This window comes from Lygodium microphyllum, chromosome 11 (assembly GCF_053477565.2).
Source record: "Lygodium microphyllum isolate KBCC chromosome 11, Lygodium_microphyllum_v1.1.10, whole genome shotgun sequence".
NCBI lineage: Eukaryota > Viridiplantae > Streptophyta > Polypodiopsida > Schizaeales > Lygodiaceae > Lygodium > Lygodium microphyllum.
In genome coordinates, this window is record NC_141145.1 from 51,902,932 (window position 1) to 51,924,846 (window position 21,915).

The 21,915-nt window shown below is 41.2% G+C and overlaps 1 protein-coding gene across 1 annotated transcript; it reads right to left on the minus strand.

Annotated features, from left to right (window-relative positions):
- Positions 1-8,243: 8,243 nt before the first annotated feature.
- Positions 8,244-9,290, minus strand: LOC148028816 (CBL-interacting serine/threonine-protein kinase 4-like). The gene has a single exon (XM_087688496.1). It carries the CDS (start codon positions 9,288-9,290, stop codon positions 8,244-8,246), a length of 1,047 nt encoding a protein of 348 aa, XP_087544622.1.
- Between the last annotated feature and the right edge of the window lie 12,625 nt (positions 9,291-21,915).

Genomic DNA, 21,915 nt, shown 5'->3' on the forward strand with positions numbered 1-21,915 from the left:
TGCCTTGGTGAAATTTTGTAGAGTCAATCATTACAAAACCACTTGGATGACGTCTAATTGTGCAATGCTCACCTGTTGTTACTACTTCTTTAAACCACTTCACATCTAGTACATATATAAAAAATTGCCTAAAGTCAAGCTTCAAAATATCTTGGATCAAGCCACAATAACCTTCCATGGTGCCATTGGTATCTTGGAAGTTTGCAAGGATACCACAATCCTGGGTATTTCTCTTATCATCTATACGTTGAGTTCGAAAATGTTTGCCTTCACACCAAATAGCATTGAACAATGTGCACTAGTAGTACATTGTTGAGATCATATTAATGATTTAGTTAAAGATAAAACATGTGAAATTATTATATCATATATAACTAAAGATAATTTAATTATAAGTATGTCTCACCTTTGATAAGAAACCTCATGCGTATTCTCACTTCTCTTGCGATATATCCATCACCTCCTCTTTTTCCATCTTCTCTATTTGTTCATGTAGCCAATCTATATCAATATGACATGGAAGCGCACTTAAATGTTCTAGATATGGGACATTACGTCCATGTCTAGCACAAATTTCTTGCCTTTCACTTACTCTTCTTGCCCTTGCTTCTTTATATAGTGTCACCCATTTGCTCATTACTTCGCTGTTAAGCACACAAAATACATTTAACTTATAAAGTTCATCTTTCATTAGCACTTTGCTCATTTCTTTTCCTTGAGGTATCATAGAGGTCATCCTCAAATCTTCATCATCTTTCCATAGTCGTGGTAAAGAGGGGTCCACTTTAGCAAGATATTCAGAGATTTGTAGAAGGGATGATTGCACTAACCAACCGCGAGCCATGCTTCCCTTGGGCCGTGCATTTTGCCTTACAATATCTTTTAGGATTTTCATAAAGCACTTTAAAAAAAACATCCATCTTTCATGAACTACCCCACAAATTGCAATCTTATCAATCAGATGTATGAGTAAGTGTACTTGAGTACTCAAAATGGAGTGAGGAAAAGTTTCCTCCACCAAATAAACCACCTCGATGGACAATACTCGAGCCTCTTACAATGTATTTGGATTGATTTCCTTCAAACTCACAAATCTACCAACATGCAATTGAGAATGATGATTATTTTTGTCCATAAATTCAAGCGGATTTACTATGTGATGTACATAATATGTAAACTAAAAAATAAGTATAATGCATACATACCTCGCGAGCTCACACATCTTGTAAATGATATCACGCACATCTTTCAAAACACAATGGGATATGCTAGTAGGAAGGATAAACTGTATGCAATATTCATACATTGTTAATTAGTCTATATAGTTACTCCATTAATTAATATATTTATGGATATGAAAATCCTTACCTGAATCATTTTGTGCCAATCGTGAGACTTCAAACCGGATAGTTGCTCCACACCTCTTTTCTTTTTCTTTATGAAGGCTCCCTTGAGGCATCTCATATATCTTGTGGGAGTTCGAAAGCTATATATTTGTTGCTTCACCATCTTTTATTCGGTCTTTGACAATATGTAAGGTGCACATAGTAACTCGATCTTTCCTCTGGGTTGGATGCGTGGCCAAGCTCGTCTCATACGTCCAATGCTACGTAAATCCTCCCTTACATTGATAGAATCACGAGCCCCGATTAAGTGATCCCATAATGTAGAGGCAACATTCTTGAATATATGCATGGGGCCAACATGTGATTGATCTTGAGTTCAGTCCAAAATGGGAAGCGAAAAAATATAGAGAATCTAAGGCACAAACAATATATTATTTCTCGTTCTCATAATGGAGTGTACTTCAAAGACAAACAAAATAAGTAAACTAGTTACCAACACATGTCGAGTGGAGGATGATCATTGGTGTGTGTCCAAGTGTCCTTCCAAACTTGAATGGTCAGAGATTGTGGAGTTCTTCCATTAGTGGGGGGTGCATATTTGGGGTGGTCAATAGGAAGAAAACGATTATGATTGTCATAGATAACCTTCTTCAAGTGTGTCGGTCTAGAAGAAATCAGAGAGGGACCACAAATTGGACATGCATGATATCTTGATGTAGTTAAACGTGTAAAAACAAGTGGGTTAATGATGACATATATTTGATTAAGGATAAGAATGAATAAAATAGAGTACGCAACTACCTAAACACTCTCCATAGCTTGGAAAGTCATGCATGGTCCACAACAACATGCCCTTTAAAGTGAAATCTCTAGAGGACAATGATGCACTCACATCTTGCACCTCAATATGTCTCCATAGCGTTTCTAGCTCCTCGATCAAAGGCTCTAAGTAAACGTCCATGTTTTTTACTTTGTGTTTTCTAGGAATCAAAAGGGACAACATTACATGTCCTTTTTTTATTGCCATGGACGGAGGGATATTATAGTTCACCAATACCACTGGCCATACACTATATGAGGTACTTTTAATGCCAAATGGATTTATTCCATCTAATCCTAGACCAAATCTCAGATTTCTGGGCTCTTCTTTGAAAGTAGGCCACAAATTGTCTACGTGTTGCCAAGCTGGTGTGTCTGAAGGAATTCTCCACTTTCCATCACTTGAATGATGACTACCATGCCATGACATCAGTCTCACAATAGATTCACACTTAAACATAAGTTGAATACGTGGAATAATAGGAAAATGTTGCAAAACCTTACGAGGCATATCCATTGATTTCATCTCGTAGTTGTATCTTGGTTCACCGCAAATAGGACATTGTCGTACAGATGCATGATCCCCACGAAACAAGATGCAATCATTGACACATGCATGGATTTTAACATAATCGAGACCTCCAAGAGATATCAAGAAACACCTTGCTTGCTCCCTTCTAGTTGGTAATTTATTTCCATTTGAAAGTATTTGTGACAGTAACCTGCATATATTGTGCAAACTGAGTTAACAAACTACGAAAATTGTCACGAAGTATTTATGAATTAATATCAAATGATACATACTTCAATAATGCATTCAAGCTAGCATTACTCCATCCATAAATGGTTTGTAAGTTCAATATCTCGAGAGATGCACGTAGAACGGAGTATATGCAACCTTTGTACAATGGAGTTTTTGACACTATGTGTAGCGGGTCATCTATCTCTCTAGTGGTGCCCTCCCCCCGAACCTCATAGGAAAATAAATCGTGCACCATGTTGTCCAAAATCTCTTCCTCCAAAACTTGATGGGGCAGCTGAAGATGGCTCATATCGTCGTCATCAGTCTCTACTCTTCTTGAGGACTCTGCCTCCTCGCGTCGACACTTCGCAGCCTCTTGACGCCCTAGAGGGACCATTTGAGGATGTGGTATCGCATCCTGCTCAATAAAAAAGGAGGTTTTGTTTAATGGTGAAGACGCAACATAGACCAATAATATTTGTGCAAATAAAGCAGTAAAAATTACTGGGTCTTTTTCTTGGTCCCACTCTCCGTACATGCTAAGGTGTGACATTGTGATTCGACGTGCTTGAAAAAAATATCCTCGACAACGATCACACATACATTTGATTTTTCATCGTAGCTAAGCGTCTCGATTGTGAAGACGCAATGTCTCATCCTCACTAGAGGATGTACTGTTTGTTGACTCAGCATGTCCCATACTAGTAGAAGATGATGACATAATTACACCTGCATCATAAGGGCATATATTATTTCATTTGGTATATATGCCTATTCCCTAAATATTTTGATACATACAACATAGAGACATACATTTTGATATTGAAAGACTAGGAAAGTCATGTTGATCCAAAAACAACCATAGACTAGCATTTAATCAGTTTAATTGTAATTGTGTGTCTATCAACACGTGCAATATGTTTTATCTGTGCATATAGACACACAATTACACGCGCTTACAGACGCGCCACACAAATATAAAAACAATTTAAAAAAATTTGTGGCTTTCTTTTCAAACCAGTGCTTTCCTACATTTTTTGTGTGTTTTTTATAGTTCGAGCTCGACATCACTAATCACGTCTGTCTATCACTTCATGAAGACAATGAGGGAAGGAAATAAGAGTAAAAAGAGGATAGAAGGTAGGAAGAGCCAAAGAGTAAAGAACAAGAGCCAAACATCAAGGAAGAGAAAAAGAATCAAGCAACCTACCAAGGGAAGGGAGAAGGAGGACAAGGAGCTTGCAACCTAGCCGCCACTTGTCGGAACAAGTAAAGAAGGTGAGTTCTTCTTCTCTCTCTCAATCTTGTTTGCTTTGTCTTTGTATGTTTGTCTCTCTCTCTCTCTCTCTCTCTCTCTTTACATGCTTTAGATTGTCATCTATGGAGGTTTTCTGGGTGTTTCTTATAACAGTTTGCAAAATATGGTCCGACTTTGTGTGTCTGTCAGCGCGTCTAGATGACAGTGTAGATACGTGTTTAGACGCATTTACAGACGCACTGACAGACACAAGTATAGATGTAGGTATAGATGCAACGTGTAATATGTTTTATCTGCACAGGGTAGTAATGGATTTTCGGTTGTGTAGATGTGGAATCCTCGATCTTCTAGCACTGATCCTGAGCTGGAATGCATGAACAACACCTTAGCTGAGTTTTTTAGAGGTGTTAGTAGTTTTCTGAACAAGGAGCAATTCATGGGGGAGATGACCAGTTATCTTGGTTGCCCTCCCAATGCAAAGGATGTTTTTAATATTATGTCTTGGATACCTATCACATCTTTGCCTAGCACTGCGACACAAACACCAAACCTTGGCACACCAAACCTTGGTACACCTCTACTAACAGGTACTCCACGCACTATGCATACACACAGATCAGCCGATGCACCGGGATTAGCTGAAGTACATGGATTGGCCAAAGTACGTGCATCTACAGAAGCACATGCATCGAGTGAGGTAGAGGGTAGTGCCCGTCGAGGGAGGGAGAGTCGTGCGAGAGGACGAGGAGGTCGAGGGCTTTGTGGGGGTTGCCTAGGAGGTGGCTCTCGATCACTCTTAACGAGAAATGAGAGAGGTGAGCCTCCACAAATGTACTACTCTGTCAGACATGTTGGCGGTATCTTGCATAACCCTAAGGGAAGGGAAGTGATAGCCTACTTGAGGAGTGTCGTGCATGCCACATACAAAGATTGTATGATTCCCTTCAAGCACCAAAAAAATGGTTTGTGGTAAGAGGTGCTGGGGACAGTACATAGAAGGTACCCTGGTCCGGAGAACTGACGATTCTCAGATGATTGGGGATGGTCAAAGGTGAGAGAGGTGCTTCATAATAGGAGGTCTCACCTTATGACGCGTGCTAAGGAGTCACTGCGGAGATAAGAGCAAGGGTGCCCTGGATATGGCCAACCACCCAATTGCCACCGCAGGGAGTGGAAAGAGGTCAAGAAAAGAGCAACAAAGAAAATGACAAGTCGCCAACATGCAGAGGCGCGATGTATCCGAATGGCAACCATGGGATCGTCGCATTATGGACGGGTGGCAAGGAGTCATGGGAGGCTGAGTTTGTAAGTATTATTTGATTTTTTTTACATGAAATTTTGTAATTTGTTTCAATTCATTATGTAGTGTGTTCTAATACGTTGTATGTTAAAATTGTTTTGTAGTATCATATCGTTGGTAGGATGTCTACTCCTAGAGAGGTAGACTATCATCGAGGTTATAACTGGGCGTCCACTTGGGAGCATTTCTACGAGGAGGGACTAATCACGGAGGAGCAATATAATCATGCCATGACGATTCCACAACCAGAAGAGGTATGTTTTATTTTTTACATGAAAAATATAGGTAACTTTAATTTATTGTTTGTAATGGTATTTATATATCTTAATCCTTTGTGTAGGCGAACCCTGATGCAGTTGAGGATAGAGAAGGGGGGATTAGCAGTAGCGGTGGCGGTAGTGGCAGTGGCATAACCATGCTTGAGGTCACAAGCACTAGAACTCGTCATGTAAAAACGTTTCATCTATATATATGAAATTTCGTGTTCTACATACATTGTTTTCTTTTGAGTACAAAAATCTTCACAAATGTTTCAGCACAGTATGCTCGTCATGTGTTATTATCAATATATGAACTTTGGCTCTCCACATTCTTTTACTTTCAATATAATAATCTTTCTCTGTTTTCCCTAAGCATACAATTAGATGTTGATGGGGGGAAAAAAACTAGAGTTTTTTTTTATACCTCTATTTTGTGCATCTATCCGCGCGTCTAAATTGTAGGAAAAATGTGTGTCTATTATCGTCAAAAAATTGCAGAGTACACACCTTTTTAGACGCGCAGTTACACATGTGTATAGACACAGAATATGAATATATCTACTTTTTTATAAATATGATAATATATTTATGGAGTAAGCCAATAGGCGCATCTATATGCGCATGTAGTTTTCACTATAAGCGCACTTGTAGACAGAAATTTTAGACATGCCTGTAGATGTTGCATATGCTCAAACAACTCCCATTGTAACATGTTGGTATTGTTTTGTAAGCATGAGCAACTATAAGAGAGGATTGTTACCATAAGAAATAGGGGGAAGAGAAGGTCTTGGAGGTATCTTGAAGGCAACCATGAAGAAGAAGAGCAAGAATGCAGATGAGCATGTGGTGGGGATAGTTGTAGGTGGAGATATAGTATGAAGTAGAAAAAAGAGGTCATGTTTGAATGAAGTGTGCTTTTGGAGCTTTGGAGTGGACTTGTGGAGTCGATCCTTACTAGTTGAAAGTGCCTTCTCATCGAAGGTCGATATTGTCCTCTTTTCTTGGAGTTACAAATGCATTGTGATGTTGATGCTCTTGGTATTTGAGCCTTGGGTACATGGTCTAATTCTTTTTGAACAACAACTACGAGCTTAAAGGTGCTTTTATCTCTAGTGTAAGAGAGTTGTTTCTTCATATTTATAATGCTTGTCATGACAAATAGGTTTCTTATTGCAGTTGTAGGTATCGAGTTCAAGATTGAGCTATGTTGTTGATATGCCTGTATACATAGTGTATATCATGTGGTTGTGGATATAAAAACCTCAATGTTGTACCCTATTCTTTGAGCTACAAGGAGGGTATGCATGTATGCTTATATATATGAGCATAGGACTTTGACCTATCTTCTCTTGGTTTGGGATGTGTGGAACTACGAGCTTAAAGGTGCTTTTATCTCTAGTGTAAGAGAGTTGTTTGTTCATATTTATAGTGCTTGTCATGCCAAATAGGTTTCTTAATGCTATTGTAGATATCGAGTTCATCCAAGATTGAGCTATGTTGTCCATATGCCTTTATACATAGTGCACATGTGGTTGTGGATATAAAAACTTTAATATTGTACCCTATTCTTTGAGCTACAAGGAGGCTATGCATGTATACTTATATATATGAGCATAGGACTTTGACTTATCTTCTCTTGGTTTGGGATGTGTGGTGCTTATTATTGAGTTGGGATGTCTTGGGGGTGCTAAGCCGAGCTTGGATGATGTTCATATGTCTTTTCTTTACAATGTCACATTCTTTTGGTGCCACACATTAAGGGTATTTCTATGACATGTTGAATCAGTACGTTTAGAGTGTGAAGTATGGAGCAGTTGACTCAAGCATTTGAAGCTCTATGGAAGGGAAGGGAGGAGTTAATATAGGACACTTAGCTTGCACACTAGATGTATGGACATTACAATAGTAATAGCTTCTACTACTTATCGAAACGTTGTTATTCAAGCTATTGAGTGTACCTAATATTACAATAATGACTACATGGGGAGACACGTTCTTGTTTGTCTACAATTACGACTAATGTAGTAATATCTACCTCTTTTATCGTCCTTAGTCACATGGCAAAGTGATCCTCTAATAGCATGCTTAGCTAGCATGATATTAACATGTGTGTGTGTGTAGAGAGAGAGAGAGAGAGAGAGAGAGAGAGAGAGAAGCATTTTCCAACCATGTGGTGTGTGATTTCCTATTGAGAATTGATACTCATGGATATATATCCCAAGTAACCACAAACTGTACATTGATATCTACCCCAAGAAACCCCTCAAATAGCCATGGCCGAAATAATGCCTCCATTAATGAAAGTGAAAACTTATTTTAGTTTTTGTTCTTGTTTTCTAAGAGGCTTCAAAGAACTAAAAGCTCTAGTCTAGTAAAATAAAACTCACAAACACTCTAAGGAAGTCCAGGAACACAAGGGCTGATGCTCTAATTAACCAAAACGCAAAGCTCCCAGCGAAAACCAATTTCTTCGGTACAATCCTAGAGTACTTTCTTGTTCTTGAGAAAATGAATCACACTAGGCTAGGTGGTGGTGGAACATGAGCACGATGATCGAAAGTAAGCCAACTAGACAGGCCCATAGAAGGATACTAAAAACAGGTGGTTGGTCGGCTTGGCCATCATCCCGTGCAGCCACGCGAGTGGTGCGGCCATTAATACTCTTGTTGAGGCAAGGATGCACCATGACATCACGCAAGCTTATTCTCTCTTCGGGGTCGGGACGTAGCAACGCTCTGACGAGGTCCTTGGCCTCCTTGGAAACATGCACCAACGGATGATCAGGATAGAGATCCGATGCGGTGGCATTGAGGTGGTCGAGGTCGCCGGCGAGCACAGCACTGTGGATCTCCTCAGTCTCATCGCCATCAAAAGGATAAAAGCCAAAAAGGAGGAGGTGCAGGAGGACGCCGAGGCTCCAAAGGTCAGCGGTGTTGTCATAGGTGTGGCCTTGGACGACCTCAGGTGCAGCGTAGTGGAGGCCGCCTGGGAGGCCGGAGAGACTGGGGAGACAACTGACATTGAAGTCGGCGGAGGCGCCGAAGTCGGCGAGCTTGAGGTTGGCGAAGGAGCAGCCGGGCGAAGGGAGCAGGATGTTCTCGGCCTGGATGTCGCGGTGGGCGATGCCACGCTGATGGCAGAAGGAGACAGCCTCTACGATGGCGCGGAAAGCCTGGGCCGCCTCAGGTTCAGGCAGAAACCGCCCAGGCCGCTTGAACATGAGCTCGTCGAAGAGATCGCCGCCGTCGCAGAGCTCCAACAGCAGGTAAACACAGTCCTCCTCCTTCTCCTCCGCCTCCACGTACACGTACTCCAGCAGTTTCACGATGTTGGGGTGGCCTCGCAGCCTCTCCAGTGCCTCGATCTCGACCCACGCCTGCTCCCACGACACCTGGTGGCGCTTCCGCTCCACAGTCTTGTAGGCGCACACCTCCCCCGTGGAAAGCCGCCGGGCCTGCCCCACCTGCGCCCCCCCGGACGTCTCGAACCCTCGGCCCATGAACTCGATGTGTTCATGTAGCTGTGCCTGCTTGATCACCTTCATCTTTTCATTACGAGTGTCCATATTCCAATGTTGATCAAATATATGAATTGCCCGGATGTGCTTCGATAGTCGATCAGTGGTTGAATTCGGAAACGCGATCTTCAGCAACGTGTTCGCAAGTTTACCCTTTCGTGCTACCTACTGAGCCCTCGTTTTTATATATCCCTGCTGGGTATCTGGTCCGACTATGGATGCCGAGCTGCTTTCGCTGATATAATATTTCATAATTCTGCCTGCGGCTTTGATAGCCGACTAGAATAGAGTTGGGCTCAAAGTATATTAGGAGAGCGAAATGGGTTTGGGTACTGTTAAGGTGCAATACAAGGCCCGGGTTTCGTCTAGTCCATGAGAAAGTTATATCATTATAAGGTCGAGGCTAGTCCTTTGGTGCAAGGGCGGCCAACAACACATGGAGCGCAACAGTCAAAAACATGCAACATGATCTCTCTCCCAACAGTAACACTCACAAGAGTTGTATTCTAGTGTAGTATTGTTCAAGCACATAACTCTGGCTGATTTCTTGGTGGATTCATGTAGGAGCCTTTTTTCGACATACTCTATCTCTAACCTTTCCAAGGAAAGCACTTTAGTACATGTAAAAATGCATCCTATTCATGCTTGAGAAATTTAAGAATGTTTCACGTAGATGTCACAAGTAGTTTTAGGTGCAACATGATGGCCAGGAAAGAGTATAACTAAACTTCCATCATGTAGGGGGGTTTAGCTAAATTTAGGAATGTTTCACATAGATGTCACAAGTAGTTTTAGGTGCAACATGATGGTCGAAAAGGGTATAACTAAACTTCCATCATGTAGGGGGTTTTGCTATATCTCTATGTAGTGGCATGTTTAACAAGAACAAGGTGTACAAGACCTAACAAGGCAAGCTTTCTAACTTAGGGGATTTAGGATAGAAGGGATGTAGAGAGTAGGGAGAGATTTAGGATAGAAGGGATGTCGAGAGTAGGGAGAGAAACAATAAATAGAAGGACAATTTATGAATTACCAAAGCCCAAACATACCCACTAAAGCCAAATTAGAACCTTTTGGTCGATATCTTGTATAATAGGTCAAGACTGATGCATGCATTGCAAGTAACAATATAAACCTTTATGATGGGACAATTGCCCAAACCATCTAACTTAATATATTAGAAAATACCATGGTGTAGATCAAATCCTTGATAGTCTACATAAGCTGAAAGAATTCACATAGGCTTCAAAATTCATGTTGTATTCATGGATCTAGGTGGCAGAAGAGGATAACAATATGGTTGCAGATGATGATGAAGAAATTGAGCATAGCAATACATCTGATAGTGGGATAGACTTATTTGTTTCATTGCCTATTGGTAATATAGACCTAGAGGTAGATAGTCTAGCAAGGACCGATCTCATTGAAGATGAGATTGATCATTCATTGTAGCATATATAATTAGCTTTGAATGATTGGATATATATTTGTAATACTTAGAAAGAAGTAAAGTTTGTAATGTATTAAAAAAAATACTAGTTGTTAAGATGTTTGGTCATATTTAGGGACTTTATGATAAATGAAAAATATGTGCGTTTATTTTTGCATCTATGAGCGCGTTTAAAAACATGGGTATATAGACGCATTATTCACGTCTATATACTAGAGCCAATAGATGCGCTAATAAATGCGCCCGCTATTTTGAGTGTACAGTGCACGTCGATAGGGCCTTTCTCTTGTACACACACACACACACACACACATACACACAGAGTGAACACTCTGAGCTCAAAATGCATCATTAATTACCCATGGTACTCAAGGTTGTAAGGACCCGGGCGGAGCAATATATGAGCCAAATTAAAACTTATATATTAGACAAGTTCTTGGTGGAAAATGGAAATAAGGTAATCTTTGTGAGTCTAGCATTTGGGTTAGATAGAGAAGCTAAGCTGGTAATACATGAATTAGCATGAAACTTTCAATTTGTAAATTATCTATTTTCTAAGAATTTAAAGGTTACTATCTAAAATCAACCGGTTAGGACTCAATGACTCATATCTAGTATGATTTAAATTAATATCACGATTTCTTTTATCAAAAGTTGAGCCAAATGTAAAGCTAACATTGGCTTTTCACATATACTCATTTAATGTATTCTCATTTTCTAGAAGCGACTTTACAAACCAGAAAGTAGCTTTAAGAGATGGCTAAGGCCCGCAAATCATCATAAAAAATGGAGAGAAAGGGGGAAAAATCATCAACAAAGAAGTATCAAAGAGGTAGCTATCACCTCCGGGTTAAGCTTGATCATGAAAACGAGCCATTATGTAAGAAAAATGAGTGCTTTCTTGTCTTTTGCGACCAAAGAAATATGTAGCTTACATCAAGGACATATGAACATAGGTTTGTGGAATAAGGAGACATTGCATCCAAAAGATCCTACCTCAATTTAGGGATATAACATCCTTCATTAGCTTCTTGTGAGATGGATATCATGGTCTCCTAGGATATAGACACTATTTACATGCAATAAGCAATGTATACATGTCACAACTTTCCCAAGCTTGGAATGTCAGACTTGAATGAGTGCTTTTTTCTTCAAGCACTTCGAATTGCACACTTATGGTTACCTCTCACATAACCTTTGCAAACTCTTAAACATGACATAACGAATACACCAGTTTACTTCTTCATTGTAATGTATTCACAAATGCTTATCAGTGGATCCATCGCTAGGAAATGCACTAGGAAAAGATCGTATGTTTTACATCGTCAAGAAGTATTTCTTGAAGGAAAAGAGGACATGTGTGGTGACAGTGTGTGCAATTACAAGAAAAATAGGCCAAGGAAGGGAATAAGCCGTCCAAGATAAAAGATGGAAAAAAATGATATGATTTACAAAAATCAGTATTTTTGACCATTTTTTTTAGATTTTTGTAATTCTGCCCACTTTGACTTGTCAACCAGATGTGTTCCGATTGTTTTGAGTACCCAAACAACTATATTTGGAGTTCAAATGACAAAGTTATGATCTGAAAAAGTTGCAAACAGACATAGGTCAGAAAAAATAAAAATAGCAAAAAGCAGTAGAAAAGCAAAAGCAAAAAGCCTAATGTGTGCAACTATGGATACAAAACTATATAAGGAGATGACCCTTACTTACAAAGATGGATGTAATTAAATTTGTTGGGTTTTTTTTTGTCAAGCTATTCTTGTCAAAGAGGAGTTTGAAATGGAGAGTTAAGGGCCTTCCCCCTTGATTACAATTGTATTTTGTGAGAGAGGAGAGTGGAGGGTCGCATGCTAGAGTGAGCTCTTGTCATGCTAATTTGGAAGTTGGAGCTTTTGGGTGTCAAAGCACCGAGCGTCAGAGTATGGTTATTAAGGTACGAGAATATTTTTTCAGTTGGCTTATTTGCAAATTGTTCGATTTTTTTTGTTGAGTTATGATTGTGTGATGCTCTACCCGAATTAGGGTTTTAGTTGTTTGAGCTACAAGAGGAAGTTTTTTATTGTTTTGCTTTTCGTGGTGTATTGTCAAATATTTGAATTTTTCAAGGTGTGTTGTGCATCCAGCAAAGTCAATTACCCCAACCGGCACTCCTTAATGTCTCGTTATTGGGTTGTGAGTGAGGCTTGCTCTCGATCATCGCTCGCGTAACAACGTGTTGCATTTGGGCTATATCTTGTCAAAGCGGAAATCAACAACATCGAGCTACAACTACGAGCATGACTAGATATGACAACCCTCACAATAGATACACCTTGAATAGCACTGCACAGACGATCCAAGACATCAGTGGAGAATCCACATCTAGTCGTGTAGTTGGGGACTCAAGGGCATTTGTCAGAAGGCTTAAATTTATAATCCACGACCCAGAAGATGAAGACATCAGTGGAGAATCCACATCTAGTCGTGTAGTTGGAGACTCAAGGGCATTTGTCAAAAGGCTTAAATTTATAATCCAAGACCCAGAAGATGAAGACATAGTATAACCTGCTTATCTTAGGGTCAAACTCACCGCGAAAAGAGAGCACATTGTCAATGCTCTAATTGATGAAGGAGTAGATTTTAATATCTTGACCTATGAAGCATGGACCCTACTAGGCCAAGCAGAGCTCACACTGACTAATGCAACTCTTAGTTTTTACGAGGGACACCCACAAGCACTTATAGGGAAGTGCAAAATCCTAGCGATAATTGAAACTGAAAGCTTGCCTATCCTATTTCATGTTCGTCCAAATAGTGCTAATTGCGGAGAGGAAACCCTCCAAGAAAGAACCTTCAAAAGGGCGACCGAGTGTGAGGCCGACTATGTAGCATAGAGGATATCCCTGATACTATTGGGTGTGAGGATAGTCACAACCTTTAGCAATGGTGACCTCATCGAACCTTTAGGGAAAGACAAGGAAGGTGCTGACATAATAGTCAAGCCTGCTAACGAGGGCAAGGACTTGTTGGAAGAGTTGATACAAGCACAGGTCGAACAACAAGAACCAGTGAGTGAGGCCATGCCTGAAACAAGAAGGTCAGGAAACAATGCCATGGATGGGCTTTAGACTTAAAGATATCGTAGAAAACCCCAAAAGAAGCCCAAGCCTTATTGACGAAGGTATCGATGGAGGGTCAGCACAATGCCACGATAGATATCCAAAGCGTTGCTACGTGCTCAAGGGTATTACGCAGGTAATCGATGGATTTCAATGCCAAAACCCCTTGCTAAACCTCCTTTGTCGACTGAAGGCCAGATCGTATCAAGAGCAAAGAAGTGTAGGAGGAGATCTAAACAAAAAACCAAGTCTCGAGTCAAAAACATTGGAGTGATCGAGCCCCTCATAGTCCAGATCAAGAAACCAAACGGGACTAATCAGAGGGTAGATCCTTAGCCTAGCATTCTTGACAAGAAGATATCAGATCTAATCATTGAGGATACGCAAAAGCCACTAGTACCCAAGGAGCCTCTAATTCCCCAAGACGATAACTGGCATCATAGGCACAACATTGCTCATGGCAAGGTTAAATGCTCAATAAAGCAAATGGTAAAATCATCTAACAGCCACAAGCAAATCTTTGAACCAGTGTCGGAACCACTTAGGAGTCCCAAATCTCCTATACCCTCTTTCCCTAAATAGACATAGGAAGCACAACAACAGTCATCAAGTGCAGCTGCTCAATCCCAATCTCTATCTCCGTCTAAGCTTCCAAATGTCCAAGAGGTGGGACATGACACCATCCTTAGCTCTCAGTCAAGGATATGCCTGTGCAACGTAATGTGACTAGATCAACTCATGATCGATCTACACAAGTGCATGCTCAAAGGGCAACAAAAGACACAACCACTTCTAATCTGCCTGAGGACCTGATACCGCAATCTACTAATAGTAGCCAGTCCACTAGACTAGCTGTTACTACTTCCAATCAGGAATCACGGCTGTCACAGTCTTTGTCCGTGACGATGCCCCTTGTAGAACATGTCCTTAGCCATTCACCTGTGAAAGAGGTTTTGCAACCAACATCTTTGACACCCTTGGCACTGCCAAAGCACCTGAAGCCTAGGTTTGAGGAGAGACCTCTTAAAGATGTGGCCAAGGAGATATCGCATCCGACCAATCAACCTAGCAAGGCTGCTCAACAAGTCACACCTAAGTCCCATGAGAGCACATTAGAGAAAGAGAGTGCTAAGGCCCAGCTAAGCACATCAGCAAGCTGACCTAGTCTAGGGTCCTGAGTCCTTAAAGGAGATACTGCAATTTCCCAAGAAAAAGAGGGCAAAACAACGGAAACAACGGCAATTACAAGTGGTGGTGGAAGCCAATAAGATCAAGACCAAGAGCATTGAAGAGCTGAGGAATAAAACATCAAGCCCATCCACAATGAACCCATTTCCATCTCTTCTAATAGCGGTGAAACCTCAGACACATCCGTGTGTTTTGAAAAAACAAAGCAGTCGTTACCATCAACGTTGCTTGCAACACTCAATCCACCGACAACAGAACTTGCATTGACCAATCAAGAGTGGATACAACGCTGTCACAACAGGATGACAAATTTATACCATTCACATCCAAGGAGAACCATGACACAATAACAAAGCCTCAGGAGAAACATGGAAACCCCAAGGGCATAAGCAATCCTACAATGCTGTCATAACAAGATGACAAATTTATACCAGTCACATCCTAGGAGAACCATGACGCAATAACAAAGCCTCAGGAGAAACATGGAAACCCCGAGAGCAGAAGCAATACTAGCATTGACCAATCTTGCTCATCTAGGCGTGAGCCCCCAGCTATGCTAAAGCTTAGGCAAACTCCTAGAACCTTGCATGAGATAGCAATCGAGCAAGCCCTCATTGAACATAGAAGTGTCGCTGAATGCTTAATGGAGTTGGATGGTAAACTCAAAGTATTCGCACGTGTCTATGTCCTTCCGGACATGGGTGCATTCCCTAAGGAGTAGCAGAATACTTGCCATTTTCCCTATCCTGGAAAGAGCAAGAACATCTTAATGAGCACTATGGCAGGCTCCTATGTGAACACATGTGACTTACCTCTGATGACGAGGAAGCCGACGAACTACGCTTAACTATAACATTCAATTATGTGTTATGCCAACCAAATCTCTTAGAGATAGAGAAACGAAAGCGACAATCAAAGGGTCGAAGTCAATTCGAAAAATGTTGGTTTGAAAACTGTGTTGCAATGGCCGAACTAGAAGCCCAAATTATGACAATCTTAGAGAAGAGATTGGCCAAATGGCGGTCTCAAAGAGACCCAACCTATGTGGCACCAACTTCCTATCGAGTGCTGACTGCCATTCCAGGTACGGACTTAGCTGGAACTAGCCAAGAGAACTCTTTGGATGATAAGGTTCTCACTGAGGAAGAGTTCCATGTTGCCAGTAGACTCGGACAAGGTATCATGCTACTCGATGTTGCAAAATATCTATCATTATTGAGTATGCTACCACGAATACTGGATGCATGTGCCATACTCCACCAGTACAATCGGAAGTTCTACAATTGGTTTATATCCTCGTGAAGTGACATAGATTCGTAAATATGTATATAAATAAACAATGAGTTTTGCGACCTCGTATAGATAACATCAACACACATAGGCAATGATAGTCAAGCGCAGGGAGAAGAGTTGGGTTTGACAGGCTAAGCTCCTCAGGTCCTCCTCTTACCACACATTTAGAAGTCATGCGACCATTCCCGCCTCCAAGTGGAGGACATGCAACCCTCATTACCACCATAGGAAGCCCTGACCAACATCTCTGATGGTGTATATAGTGCACCGTCCCTTTCTATACACCTTTTCCCTTTTCGGTCTACCCTTTCGGGGATGAGCCTTGCCCCACTCCATGACAACCACTCCGTGCAAATTAGCATAAGCCAAGATTTGCTAATGGCTGGAGGCAAAACGAACATGATCATGGGGGCCATCCCTCTACAACAAACACTGTATGCCTCACCTCTCCCCTCCTCGTCGTATGCGCTTGATAACCCATTGTATAATCCCTTCCATGCGAATAACACAATATTAGATAGTTTGGGAATCTCCCAATTCCCATTTTTTGAATACTAAAAAGGTGGCACTCGGATAACATGTCCATAAGTTTCTCAAAACCATATGATGTGACCTATCATTGGAAAGCACTTGAAAAATAGAATCTATTGAGCTATAGAGCACTCGATTTGAAGTTATAGTGTTCAAGTTATGGCAAATCCAAAGATTTGACCATGTGTCCCAAACTTACGTGGAATTCCCATATTCCCTAATATGGTGTTGAATAGTTTTATCCTGCCTTAGGGCTGAATCCTTGGTTCGCATTTTTCAAGTCCCCCTATGGTAGCAGTCATGGACCACATAGTGCAGTTGGCACTCAAGGAAGCTCTCCACCGTTAGAAAGAGCATAAGGCACTAGTGCCCCCACCAAAACACTACGTGTCTACTCTATAGAGGTATGCACCAAAAAGAGGCCCCAAACAACACCACCCAGGACGCAGGCAGAAATCCCCCCAAGCTAGAGGACGAGGACTCAAGGGAGCATATGGACTATGGCAACACCAGCACAGCTGTGCAGGCTCTCACCAGATGCTCGGGCACCAGGTGCTCAATAGAGGAGAGGGCAGCTCGAGACATGCAGGAATTTGATGCATTGTTTAAAAGCATTCTAGAAATAGTTCTGGCTAAGGACTACACCATCTAGGTCCTAGCTGACATCTTCCTCACCCAGCCTCATAGGGGTCCCTCATCGGCACAGCTCAGTCGCCCGACCACCCGAACTCGCCCAGGCTCATACAAATAGAGCAGCCCCTATGATATATTAGCTCCTTAACAAAGGCCATCCTGCCATAACTTTTTGTCTTTAGATGGTTAAATGGACAGGCTCCCCCAATTGTATACACTTTCTTTACCTATTGCTAATATATGTTACTTCTTTAACAAGCACCGGAATATGCATTGTAGTCAGCATCATAGGATTTTGATAAAGTAATATCTTGACATGATTGCATCTATTAGTTGTACTTGATGTATGTGACTTGCATATACTCTCACGAAGTGACAAGTGGATGCAAGATGACGCAGGTCTTCGTGCGAACGTGTTCAATGCCCAAGTCACCGCAAGACCACCAACCTTACAAAGAGCCGTGACAAAGCCGTGCTGTCGAAAGCAAAAATCACCCTTGCTGATCTCCCATATTGCATGGCCCAAAGCATAGTCATTGGCTACGCTCTCCTTCTGGGTCAAGCTCTACATTTGGCTCATGGCAGTTGTTACCTCGATTGTACCGACATCACATGTCGCAAAGAGGTTTGCAAAATCTCAAGTGTATCTCCCCATCTCAACAATTGTTTCTCTAACAACAAGGCTAGGGCACAATCATCGCTATAATATCCATTTCCTAAGCATTCGAAGCTTGACATTTTCCAACCCATTGAAAGGCTAATAGCCTCAACATATTGCAATGGTTGTACTTAGGGAAGTCCCAAAAAAAAAAGAAAAAGAAAAAGAAAAAAACAAAAAAAAAGAGAAAAGAAAAGAGATAAAAAGATAAGAAGCACCCACGATCACAACACAGCACCTAGGGATCCTCAAATTAGGTGCGTCCAGTGACCTTGGTTGGCTGGCTCCATCCCTAGGCTCCTCGCCCTTTCGCATCGCCCACGATTGTTCAGGGCACATCAAGGGCAGGACATACCCATGGAGCTTGACTCGCCTATGGTTAGATCTCTCACCCTAACCCATTCATACGATTCCCTCTTGCACTCTGCCTTAATACCATTGCAATCAATCGTGGTAAGCACCGCACGAATGGCCATGAAAAGTACATCGTCCTTATCGTGCAAGTCCAATAGCCACCAGCTTACCGAAGGTGCAGTGTTCTTGTGTTCAATTATGCTACGTCATGCAGTCACAACGCAAAGGATATCTCATACACCTTCACGTGTATTTCTTCTCAACATGGACAACTTTGCTTCATCCACACGTTGTTATGAGAAACCATCCCGCGGTCTTGTAACTATGTAATATCTAAGTATGCACGAGCACTCACATAATATCTGTACCAAAATATATACACATTTTGGGTACTCAAGTGAAGGACAATACTCTCAGCTTTCTTAGAGTTTGACATGTCTCCCAAACTAATTGAACTACGTCTTGTGTACGATAAAGAAGACTAACACTACCGCTAGGGAGAGACCACATATGAGAGGTTTTTAATTGTAGGTATTGAAGACTCCAACGAAAGTGTCATTCGCTCTTCATCGACACCCAACTCTAAATTCTTATCCTTTATCATCTTGCAAGCCCGCCAAGAATCATCATGTTCTGGCCATTAGTGCAATTCCCAACAAAGAACAGCCCTACCACCAACTCCAACAACCCTACCACCAACCACCTAAGCCACCAATGTGCCCCTAACGACCTTCCTCCACACCACCACCAACACTCCTTCATAGCAACCATAGATGTCCCTTCCATCCACGTTTTCAGTGCATGCCAAAGCCTACTACCTACAACTGTAAGTCCCATGGGATTGGTACTCGTCTAGGAGGGGGCTAATGTTAACCCTCTAACGAACATGGTGGAAAAGATGTAAAATCTAAAGTAGAAGACAAGGCCAAGGAAAAAGTGAAATAGAAGACGAAGGCATGCCAAGAAGAATCTGGAAACACAAGAAGTGCACAAAAGTCCTAAATCAAGAAAAAAGACGCATGAGAGAAAGTGCAAGTCTATATTGTTTTTAAAAAATGCAAGGCACACCATGGTTTAATTTAAGAGTGTCGAGCTCTCACCCGTGCAATTTGTAAAGGTAGATGGGCGGTAGGAAGGAAGCTAGGAAGATAGGAGGACAAGGGGAAAAAGGGCCTAGGCCACGGTTTGCCATGTAAAAAAGGGGATAAGGGGATGACCGCCCAAAAGGGATTTAGGGTTTTGTATATAAAGTTGAAAAGTGAATGAGAAGCTCATTCTTGTGTGTGGCCAAAAGTGACTCTCCTCTTCTTCTTCTTGCTTGCTTGAGCTTGTGCTTGAGAAAGGGAGTGTGAGAGTGTGAGGGAGTGAGTGTATGAGGGTGAGGGACCAGGGAGGAGAAGCTCTCCATTTTGTCATCTCTTTTTCTCTTCTCTTCTCGTCTCTTCTCTTCTCTTGCTCGTGGCAATGGAGCTTGGAGAGTGGAGCTTGAGGATGGAGCTTGCTTGAAGCTTGCACTTGGATCATGCAGCTACCGGAGTGCGCGAGAGAGGAGGTAACTCGATCAGAATGGAGGTAAGAGGTAACTCGATTAGAATGGAGGTAAGCTCACTACACTCATGGATAGGTAGTGTGTCGACTATGTCAGAGCTAGCCATTATGCTCGGCTTGGAACGCTTGAAACAATAAGGGGTCCGTAGGTCTTGGCGGTTGAGCGAATTTTGTCTCCAATTCAGGTTTCCAATTACAACTTCTGCATTTTCTCACTTGTACAGGTATCATGAATAACGAATTTTATTTTGGAGAAACTGTGAATTTGCTAGTTGATCGTGAGATTGCTGCACTTGGGAGAGTGCATGCAATACAACCAAATGAGACATGCCATGGAGAAACACTTGAAGATGGATATATTTCAGTGGGTATTGATAAATGTTTAAATATAGCAGCATATTTGCCATTCCCAACAATTGATGCAATGAAGGCTCATGAAGCTATAGGTGGTTTTGCAAAATGGGAAACGAAAGATGTAGTGGTTGTTTCAAACTCAATAACAATTCATGACGGAGGAGATGATTACGAATCAAACCATGTCCTAACTTCTGAGGATATTGATGTGCTTAGCATTCGTGAAAGTTGGAGAGAACGTAGAGTACTGATGCTATGGACAGAAGGCAATACTGTGTGTGTTGGGATATGGGTTATGTTATTGGCTTTTCCATATGATGTGATAAACTTTGAATTGCTAGGAGAAGAGGATGTTGGTGTGGTGGTAGATAAAGCCCTTGATCAAACCGCATGAAAATACATAGATGACAACCTCCACTATGTCACTTTGGAAAGATGGCCTATTAAGCAAGTCATCTTTGATGATGGAACATCACTGCTACAACAACAATCATACATGCAATTTGTCTCTAGAAATGCTTGTGTCAAAAACATGGAAGATACCAATGAAGATTATGTTTCTGCAAAAAAATCAATTTTTGTTCAGAAGAGATCATATTGTATGGTCAATAGAAAGCCTCGAATTATTGCCCCTAAAGGTGCAAACTTCAAGACTTCTATAGAGTCCATTTCACAGGTTTCCATGATTGAAGAATGCATGGAAACAAGGGGGTAATAAGAGCAGCTTGGGTTCACACAGAGATGGGAAGAGCCATCCTTAGAGACTTTGTTAAGAAGAATGTAGAGCAAATTTCACACAAGAGTAGAATAATGCAAGATGGATCAAGGGAGACACAATTGGTCATCCCAGATAGCAGGTAGATATATGGGCAGAAGTAAATACAACATTGAGTGGTATTGGATGTAAGCAAATGTCCTTGTCAACCTTCAATCGTATTTGGAAGATAGAGTTCAAGCATGTAACCCTAGCAAAGACAAGTGAGTTCTCCAAACACTACAACAGAAACAAGGCATAGACGTGCATGTTAGACGCGCAAAGTCGGGCGCATCTATCATTGGGTCTATAAGTGCGTGTAAAAGTGCATGTAAATAGATGCGAATTTTGCATCTATATATCCACGCAAATAGATGCCAATATAGACGCGCCAGTAGATGCTCAATTATTTAACCACCTAAAATTGCAATTCACATAATTAAAAAACCAAAGTTAATAATTATTTAACCATCTGAAATTGATTCTTGAGCATGCACGTGTGCGCATGATAAAAACTATAGAATTAAGAATACACATTGAATCATTGAATTAAAAAAATAGAGTTAATAATTACTTTTACATTGCTCTCTAATGAATGGTAGTTCCTCCAGTTGACAAGCCTGATATAAGTAATTAGCGGCAAGCGACAAAAACCTTACAATTAGTAGCAAGCATTGCAATATGTATCTCGTAATTTCTCTACTTGAAGATGATAAAAAATACTTCCTTTTTATTATGGAAAATTCAATTTAGCTTTAAACTTGACTATTGATTCTTGAGTATGCACGTGTGCGTATGATAAAAAC

Excerpts from the sequence above, each read along its gene's own strand:
- LOC148028816 (XM_087688496.1), bottom strand. The coding sequence starts at position 9,290 with ATGGACACTCGTAATGAAAAGATGAAGGTGATCAAGCAGGCACAGCTA.